At 34.8% G+C, this 10,051-nt stretch overlaps 2 protein-coding genes across 2 annotated transcripts; one reads left to right on the top strand and one right to left on the bottom strand.

The window, feature by feature from the left end:
* Positions 1-450: 450 nt before the first annotated feature.
* Positions 451-2,006, top strand: LOC123206718. Its single transcript, XM_044623925.1, has 3 exons — positions 451-785; positions 1,418-1,544; positions 1,654-2,006. Exons 1-3 carry the CDS (start codon positions 595-597, stop codon positions 1,729-1,731), a joined length of 396 nt encoding a protein of 131 aa, XP_044479860.1. The 5' UTR covers positions 451-594; the 3' UTR covers positions 1,732-2,006.
* Positions 2,007-3,855: 1,849 nt separating this feature from the next.
* Positions 3,856-8,861, bottom strand: LOC123206719 (E3 ubiquitin-protein ligase WAV3-like). The gene is made up of 2 exons (XM_044623926.1): positions 8,133-8,861; positions 3,856-6,180 (listed from the first exon to the last, which is right to left on the bottom strand). The coding sequence occupies exons 1-2, from the start codon at positions 8,370-8,372 to the stop codon at positions 4,240-4,242; spliced, it is 2,181 nt and encodes a 726-aa protein (XP_044479861.1). The 5' UTR covers positions 8,373-8,861; the 3' UTR covers positions 3,856-4,239.
* Between the last annotated feature and the right edge of the window lie 1,190 nt (positions 8,862-10,051).

Raw genomic sequence — 10,051 nt, forward strand, 5'->3', positions numbered from 1 at the left:
AAAAATGAGTAATCAGATTGGTAAACTTATTTTGGACAGATGGGAACATAATGTTACTTCACCAATTATTGTGACATGGACTAAATTAACCTTTAAAGTTTGCATGGTTTTATTATAGTTTTCAGAAACAATAAAACTATGGGAGACGTTTCTGAAACATATTTAAAATACATAAATAATGTATTATTGTGTGATTGATATTTTGAATTAAAGATAAAATAACATTCAAACATATGATGACATATTACCTGTATACTTAAATTATATATAAAAAAATACCTACGTATCATTACTGATACTCTTTATTGTGTTCTATAAAATCTTGAACTTTCTCTTGATTTATACCTTAATAATCTAATATTTATTAAATTATAAAAATTAATAACTACACATTTGAGTTAAAAGGCATCATTCTTAATTAAAAATGACAAGATATCACTAAGACTTATTGGGCCTCAGTCAGCCCAACGCAATTCCCGCACAAACTGTACCCTCTCAGAATCTCAGTCCCATCTCCAAGCAGAAAATCTGGTACAAAACATAGCAGAAACATCCTTAACAAAGTCCTAACAAAACCTCGGTGGATCGTCTGAAATGACAACCGTCGACACACAGACAGCGATGGCCGATTCATCCAAGCCCCAAAACGACGTCCCGGCAACTGCAAAGGTTCAATCATCGTTCAAAAGATGGGGTAGAAGGCATCCCTTTGTAAGATACGGACTGCCCATGATTTCTTTGACGGTGTTTGGGGCAGTTGGACTTGGTCATCTCTTGCAAGGCAGGTTCGTGCAATACCCATTTGGATTTTACACTTACCGCTTTTACTATCACTATTGATGGTTTGATTGGTTGATTAGGGTTCATGATTTCGAAAGTTATTTGGGTTCTCATTGAGACTTTCTTAACATCTTTGAGTTGATGGGTTTGTGAGAATTGAAACTTACAGTACCGGATGTCTCTGGTTCTGTTTGATTTGGGTTACATAATTTCGCGACCAAAATTTTGACTTCGCAGATGTAAAGTTTGCCTTTTTTTGTGGGTTTAATGTGAATTTGGCTTTTTGAGTTCTAGCCTAACTCAATCCATCAATCATTAGAGGTAGTGGGAAATTCATGATAGTTAGATGCATCCTTCTAGGAATAAGAATTATGATGCCTGGTTTTACTAGCAGCGTGTTGAATGAATAAATGTGTGTTGACATAAAAGTCGGATTCAGCTTTATAATTTATGAACAGTCTCACTTCCTGCTTCAGTAGTTTGTTCAGCAGGCAGACAGAGTTGGTGTTGCTTCAGTAGTTTCTTATTGCTTTCCCATCATTTTGGCATTCCAATGTCATATTGTCATCGCTATCATTAATCCTTGATCATTTTCTTTGCCTTCTTCATCTAAACTGTGCTGGGCTTTGTAGTTCAGCAAGGATATTTCAAAGGTGAAAGATGATCATGAGTGGGAGATTATTGAGACTAGAAAAGCACTGTCAAGAACAGGACCCGTTAATGCATACAAGCCAAAAAATATCTCACTGGAAGAGGAATTAAAGGTATAGTCACTCATCGCGAATCCAAAATTAATGTTACCAAAGGCATATATATGTTATAGCCTCTTTTCTTTTGTTCTTTCTTTCATTTAACCGTTTCTCTGTTTTATAGGCTTTGCAAGAGAAGGTGGACATAAATAACTATGAGTATAAAAGAATTCCTAAGCCAAATGAAGGAAAGTCAGGCTAGCCTGAGGCGCCTTCAATTCAGTGATTTTTTATAATGATATGACTCTTTAGCATTTCATAGAAATGTGAGGGCCTCAATCTCATGCAATTTTGTTTGAAAATATCGGTATCTTTTTCTTTTCCCTCTCTTTTCAAGTCAACTTTTGAAATGCACCTCTGACCAGCATCAGCTGATGTATTAGATGCATATGATTTTTGTTGGAATATCTTGATGGCTGTAGTGATTGATTCATGTTGAGTAGTTTTGCTATAAAATTCATTGCATTCCGATGTTCATAACATACACTAAACTGGAATGCGGCATAAGGAGACAAATTTTATTCATCACTGTTATTTTCTGTACATTTGATAAGAAAATTGAATGCCCTACAAGAAAGCAAGCTATATGCTAGGAGACTTCACAGTGGAGGTGGAGGTGCCGGAGGGAAAAGACCTGGACAGCAGCCTGTAAATAGACCACAGAAGCAGAAAAACCACAAGCTGGGAATTAAGGAGAAACCATATTAGGAAACCCCGAAAAAAGATAATAATCCATCATGTCCTTTTCAGCTCTGAAGACTTGTGGAGAAAAGAAAGAAATCATACCATGATGGCAATGGTCCATCATACCCAAAGCCTGGTGGACCTGGAGGTGATGGTGAAGCTGCTGGGGGACGTGGTGGATCCATCAGTGATGGAATGAAGTAGAGGAAGCTGATACAAATTTGGTGAAGTTCTCACATGTGAGGGGAGCTTTAATCTTTTTTATGGATAAAGACTGTTTAAAGGAAATTACAGACTGTCTCTTCTTTTCCCGATACACCATTCACCATTCAACATTAGAAAAAGGCTTAAAGATTTATTCCCATCCAAGGTTTATCACATCTCTCAACTCGTACTTGTAAAGTTTCAAAAATTTAAATACTGATTTATCATATGTTAAATTTAACAAAACTTGATAGTTTAAAGAATATAATTGTTATTTATAATTTAATATTTTATTTTATTTTTTTCTTAAATTTTAAAAACTAACAATTTTTTTAAGGTTTGGGTTTTGAAATTTTTTTTTTTCTCTATTAGGATTTGCATTTTTCCTCTTTCCTTTTCAATGACTAATTAACCTCCCATCTTTGCCAATGTTCTTTCTCTTGGATGATTGACTAACAATCTAAGCGGCGCACAAATTTTGTTCGAAGATTTGTGCGATGAAGATTTTGTTTGATCGAAGATTTGTGTGACAAAGATTTTGACCAATTGAAGATTTGTGCGATGAAGATTTTGTTTGATTGTCTTCATTGATGACGAAGATGCCAGAGAAAGGGGAGAAGGTTGTCAAAGGGAGAGAGTACCGTAGAAATGGAAATCTAGCAAAGGAAAAATGTAATTTGTCAAAATTTAATTTTACAAAAAAATTATTAGTTTTATAAATCAAAAAGATAAGTGGATGAAGTTTTATTATTTTTAATATATTATTAGTTAAATAACAAATTTATTTTTAAAACTAACTGATTTTATTAATTTTAATTATTAACATACGGGAGTTTGAATTTTTAATAATTATTGGATACCAACTTAGGGATTCAACAAAGCTCGGGTGGGCATAAGCTTTTTGGCCTTGGAAAAAAATATCAGATTAACTCATCTTTGGATACTCTCTTTTGTTTGCTTTAGACTTTGTTTAAGTCCTGAGGTTAAACTGAAAATAAAGGAAACAGGTAATGTCCATTCCGAGAAAGGTGAGACTTTCATTGGAATTGAGCTTTTTTTCGTACCATAAACCTAAAGGATTAAAAGAATAAAAAAGAGCAATACCATGTGTCATACTGATCACTGACTGATGCTTTGTGCTGTATACTCGGCCTAGGAAATTGTTGCAGAGGTGTTGACTCGCCAGAGTTTGATTACACATAAGCCCTGTAGAATAAAGTTGAGAAGCTTCATCTTTTTCAGGCCTGCCCATCTGTAGATTTGTGACTTTTTTGGTTGTTAGATCACTATAACGCGGTTACAGTACAAACTTTTGAACACTATACATCAGTGTGATATGTGATATAATGTTCAGTCCATAGATAATTTGAGTAACAAGCATGTGAAATCCCTGTGTGAAAAGGTTTGGATTTAAGACTCATCGATCAAACCTCTAGAATTCCAAAAACAAGACTTTATATAAAGAATTGAGAACAAGTAATTATATATTAGGTGAAGGATTCACCCAAAACATTTCCACAATTACAAACTTATGCCCAGTTCTTCTAAGAGAAGTCATTTCTCTAATGTACACAACCCCAGCAACACAAAACAAACAAAAATATGTTGTAAAGCCTACCTAGTGTTCCTCTCTTTTCTCCCAAATATATTCGCTTGCCCTTTCCCCAGTTCTTATTCATTTACACATACAAAGATGAGCAAAAACCATAGCCCAAAAAACCCCTCTTATATCTCCAATATATCTATCTCCCTGCCCAAACAAAACTGTGAAAAATATAGTTTAAAAGGTGATGGAAAATATTTGAAATGTATACTTCAAATATCACCTTGGTTTTGGTTGAGATCCGAATGACCATAACGGTTGAATTAGCCTTTGAGTTGATGGACTACCCAGCAACATAGCTTGTGATCGATTGAGCATCTCAGCCATTGATGGGGTTTGATAAGACTGAACAAGACTTGACCCGTCGGTGGAGTCACCTCTTGCCGTCGCTCTCTGCCATGAATGTGAGCTCAGTCCTGAAAGAATATATGCTCTGCCAGATGACTCATACACATGCCTGCTCGCCATCCTCTCTTGCATTTCTTTGAGCTCAGCATCCAATGAGAGACAGAGTCGATCGTTCGATTTAGCTGACATGGTCTCTGACAGTAGCCGTCGACAATTTTCAAGGATGGAAGCTGCACCAACAAGATCTCCCTGCTCAGCTGTACTCCTAGCCAATGCCATTGCCTCTGCTGCGTGGAGCCGGTTACGTTGCCTGTCCACTTCAATTGATACTTCTTCTTGTCCTACAATTTCAGGTCTTTCAATCCTGACATCATTACTTTCTCGCGTTACCATTTTTTTCGTCAAAGGATCCTTATAAATACATCTCACTTTTAGCAATGAAGTCTCATTACTGGATGACTCTGCTGGAACATTAACTGATACCAGAAAATCCCTCTCTTCTTCAGCATATAAATCTCCAACGTCAATAAATCCAGTGTGTCTATCAACAGTCACACGGCTTGGGTAACTTCCTGCTTTTAATGAGCCAAGACAGAGACTTGGGTGAATGCATTCTACTCCCACTTGCAGCTCTTGCACCACAACACTCAAAAGCCCTCCGATGCATTGTGCAAATGCATCCTGGATCACGGCTTCAGTCTCAATGAAAGAAAAGGTCCCTCCAGAGGTTTCTGAAATTGAATGCATTGATGAAGCATCGTGATCTGTACCAAAGCCAAAAGCATGCACTGGAATCTGGAATCCACTGTTATCACCTCCATTTATTGACCATGGAAGGAGCAACTGATAATTGGGTTGAGGTTGGTTGCCACCAGAAGAGTTAACTGTGTAAGTATCCTGCCCATCTGACAACAATATTATACTTGCCACAGGATTCTTATACTTACGGTCTTCCATAACTTTAGCACCTTTTTTAAGACCTTCAGCAATGTTGGTTCCACCATTTGCAATCAAGGCATTAACAGCCTGAAGTGCTTGCTGCCGTCCTGTGTCAGACATACGACGTAGGGGAAAGAGGCGGCGGGCTGTGGAAGAGAAGGCGATAACTGAGAGCCTATCATTGGAGCAAAGGTTTTGTATGACAAAACCCATTGCTCGTTTTAGCAGTGCAAGCTTGGTACCAGCCATGCTTCCACTGATGTCAAGTACAGTAACTAGGTCAACTGGAGCACGTGGTGCTTGAGAAAGTTGAGGCAAACTTGTCTGATTTATGCTGAGATTTTGTGTAGTAATATTAGCAGTGGCTTTGAGATTGATCAAAACAGTGAAATTATCATAAGAATTGGACCGTGCTGCAGCAGAAACTTCTGGGTATGTTTTAATTTCTACAGCTCTAACAGAACTGGTATCTGCAACAGTGTTACTGCTGGAGCTTTGGTCAGGCAACACTGGTTGATGGCCCAAGGATTCATCGTCATCAAATACTCTTGGCTCAGGAGCCTGAAATAAAGGAACAATGTGCCGTCGACTCAAGTCTCGACGAGGGGGAGGTATACGGCGAACCACGGTCATCAAAGCATCATTTTGATGCCAGCCTATTGGATTGATTGCTGCCCTCCCAGGGAGAGGATCTAAGCCAGGACCCTGCATGGGGATCTCTTTCCATTTTGCCCTGCATACTGGACAAATTTGGTTACCATGTTTTACATTTGAAGCAATGCAGTGGAAATGGAAGGAATGTGAGCACTCTGCAGTGAAAATAGCTTGGCCTCCTCCTTGCTTCATCTTTGTCAAACATATTGAGCAGGTTTGCTGAAAATGCGTAACAGGAGAACAAAACATATGAGATTATTCATAAAAGAATCAAAGGAAATCTGACTAAGTTTGTTACCAGCATTAATCTGACAAACACACACATGCTACTCATTAATAAATCAAATGATAAAATATGAAAAACCGTACACCTGGTGCTAAAACTTGTTAAGCACTATGATCAATTTAGAAACTGACGTATTTGTCCCTGCATTCATTCTGGCCATCCAGTCTAGATAAAATGCAGAAAGGCACAAAGAAATCAATTTAACTGTAAGGTAAGAGTTGGAAACCCTATTCCATCCTCAAATATGAACCAAATTCCCCTAACTCCAATGTGAATTTCAGTGATGGGAAGGCTCTTAAAGAACTGCTTTAACTTGATTGGGCAATAAAACTAACTCCAGTTTTACCATCAGAGCAAAATAACATGTAACATTTTGACTCTGTGCATTCTACTTAGTCTTCTAAGATTGGAATTGTATACAGTGATATATCACAGGGCTAAACTTATTTCTCTGGTGGATTCCTTATGGTCATTTTTTCTTCAATGTAGCAATTATGGCCATATGTCAAGGATCTGATATATTACACAAATTAGGAAGTCGTGTTTATGTTACCCTGTTTGCCTCCCTTTTTATTATAAGTTGACAACCTCTTCTAGTTGGCAGAATGTTAAAAGGATGTCTTATTATAAAAAGGAAACAATAACTACCAGAAAAAAATTGGGTATGTCTGGCCTTGCCCTATAGGCCAAGCAATAAATGTGTAACAATCAAGGAGGGAGACAGATATCTAGAAAATTTAATAAATGAATAAGAAAAGAAGAGAGCGAATAATTGATTAGATACAGCCAGTATGCTCAAAAAGTAGTCAATGTTAGGCCTCCAACAAATAAAGAACATAGTAGAAAATAAAGTTTGATAAATCAAGAGTCAATTTCAAAAGGCTATCATGTAACTACTGTGATACAGATGATAATAAGGACCTCTCAAAACAACTTGGAAGAAAAATGAAGAAACCAATCTATCAAAGAAAGGAAAATCATAGCTTTGTTGGGATAATATCTTTTTTCTTTTCTTTTCTTTTCTTTAACTTCTTTGATGAAGTTCACACCCAGAAAGCTTGCCTTTTAACAGTCAACAGATTAGGCCACCATACCATACTTGCTTTTCTTTCCCCCAAGAGGAGTAAAAAGCAATAACCCCACAAGCCTAAAGAGGTGAAAACAACATGACACAAAATAACTTGCTCAATAATTTCATATCTTTGCGAAATCAGAAAGAACTTGGTTAATCGATTCGACTTATGCATTATTGAATAAGACATTCCTTTTTATTTATTCTGTTTTTGTGTGTGTGGAGTCATGCAGGCCACAAAAGGGGAAAGAAAAAGGAGGCCACAGGATGGATGCAACCATTTTTACTTTAAATTAACAATTGCATCAAACAAAAAACAGGACAAAGAGAAAATTACACAAGGTACTGAGACAAATTTTCGTATCACAGACAAGAAGCTGAAAAATTGCACAGCTATTTAATTTGTCTTGGTCTGCAGGAAAGGCATTAAAACAAACAGTTGAAATAGAAAAAAAATATTATATTTTTAAATAACTGATTTTTCATTCTTGTAATTAAGAACTGGAGATTCTCCATTCAGTTAAAACTGACATGATAAGCTGAGTAATTAGGCTCAATATTCTAAGCTTCAAATGTTCTTTCCGTCAATTCAGTTGCAAAACTATGAAAAGAAAGTTAAAATCAGTAGAAAATGATTCGTTTAATACTATTTAACATAGTCTTATAAGCAAGCAAACAAAATCACAAATCGAAGACATGCATGAAGACCGGCCGATTTTCCCAGCAACCAAACAAAACGCGACTCCAAAAACATTTCAAACTTGACAAGCAATAGCTTGAAAATAAAAAATAAGCGAAAAAAAAAAAAAAAACCTTGGAGGATTTGCTTCCACTCCTGGACAACCTTAAACCATGAGAAGATGGCGTCGGTGTCATGGGGAGACGACTGCAGGCGTCCCAATTAGAAGGAGATAACAAAGCAGCATTAGATAGTCTCTCACTTAAGTCATCAACTGAAGAAGAAGGTGGGGGTGATTCATCCAAAGTCCTCGGTACAAACACACAAAGCTTCAACCCCAAAGCTAGCTTAGCTTTTCTCCATTTACTTCCCATTTCAGATTTATGTTTCACTTCCAAACAAGAATGAGCTGCAAACGAAGTGAAAATGAAAAAAAAAAAAAAAGGATCTTGAGGAGGTCTTGCTGCTGGGATATTTGGTTATCTGTTTAGTGTTTTGTTTGTCCAAGATGGGTTCTTGGAATGAGAGAGGTAACGTTGAAATGGCCTAATGGCCTAATGGGGTCTTTAACAAAAGTTAAAATGGAGCACGAAAACCAAGAGAATAGAGTGAGAGAGAGGAGGCTAACGAGGTCTCTTTTGTAGAGTTTATTTATTAGTATTGCAATGAGATGCGTGTACTGGGGAGAGATCGAGAAGAGAAGGTTTCAAAATGTCAAAGAGAGGGACTGAGTCGCCATAGGAGAGATTCGAGAAGACTAGAGCAAGGAGGAAGTGTTGTTGGCCGCCATTGCAAGAGAAGTTGGGAGCTTTGACCTTTGTTTGTTGAGATTTGAGTTGAGTTTGAGTAGTAAGAGAGAGACGAAGACATAATAACATGAATTAAATTAATAAATTAATAAAGCACGTTCTGGTTGAATGAGAAAAAGCCATTTTTGCTTTTTTACAATCATGCTGCTTTTTCCTCTCTTTCTTGTTTTTACCCTTTCTTTTCCTTCTATTTTCATGTTTGGAATTCTTTTTTTTTTTCTAATTTTGTAAATTAAAGAAAATCAAAAAAAGAAATTTATATATATTTTGCTATTCCAATATTTAAAAAATATTGACTCTTTTTTTTTAACATTTATCAAACTCCATTACTCATTCATGTGATGTTACATTTGTTTTTAATATAATTTTATGTATGACCGAACTGACATACCAAATCATACATAGTATATATATTTTATGAGTCGTTTGATTTGTGTTATAAAAAGATTATCTTAATAATTTATTTTTTATTATTTATATTTATTTGTTGGATTTTTTAATAATAAAATATTACGATATTCTTATATTATTAATAGTGATATGACAACTAATATATTTTATCTCTTATACCCTTATATTAGATATTAAAAAATTATTAAGATAATTTTGATTTTATTATAATTTTACTTTTATTTATTAATTTTTTAAAAATAAAATATTCTCACTTTTAATTAATATAAAAAGTAATATAAAATATATTTTAAAATAATTATACTTAAAGATATTTAAATAAAATAATATTTTAGTATTTTTTTTATTATTTCTAATAAAACGTAATTATTATTTATATATATATATATAAATTTTTACTAAATTTTATCAGATATAGTAATTATTTATATACAATATTTTTTTAAATAATTTTTTATTTTTTATAATAAAATATTATTCAAACCAAATACCCAATTAAAGTATTTTCATTATTTTACAATTTTAATTAACCAACTTTTTATTGTGATATAAGAAACCCATATATAATGATAAAATTTTGTTGAATTATTCACTTGGCATAAAATTTATTAATTTGAAATTTGAAAAAAAATATTTATGAGAGTTGATCCCTCTTTATTAAAATGGATGGCATTATTAAGCAATATTTAGTGGAGGTGGGTTGTTGTCAAATCTCTCAAAAAACACTTTTTTTAACATTAAAATAAATTAAATTTGCTTAGTGGGATATCTTTTTCTTACTGAGAGATTGATTATACATTTGTTGATATATGATGATGAGATGAATGAGGATG

This window comes from Mangifera indica, unplaced genomic scaffold, assembly GCF_011075055.1.
Source record: "Mangifera indica cultivar Alphonso unplaced genomic scaffold, CATAS_Mindica_2.1 Un_0046, whole genome shotgun sequence".
Classification (NCBI taxonomy): domain Eukaryota; kingdom Viridiplantae; phylum Streptophyta; class Magnoliopsida; order Sapindales; family Anacardiaceae; genus Mangifera; species Mangifera indica.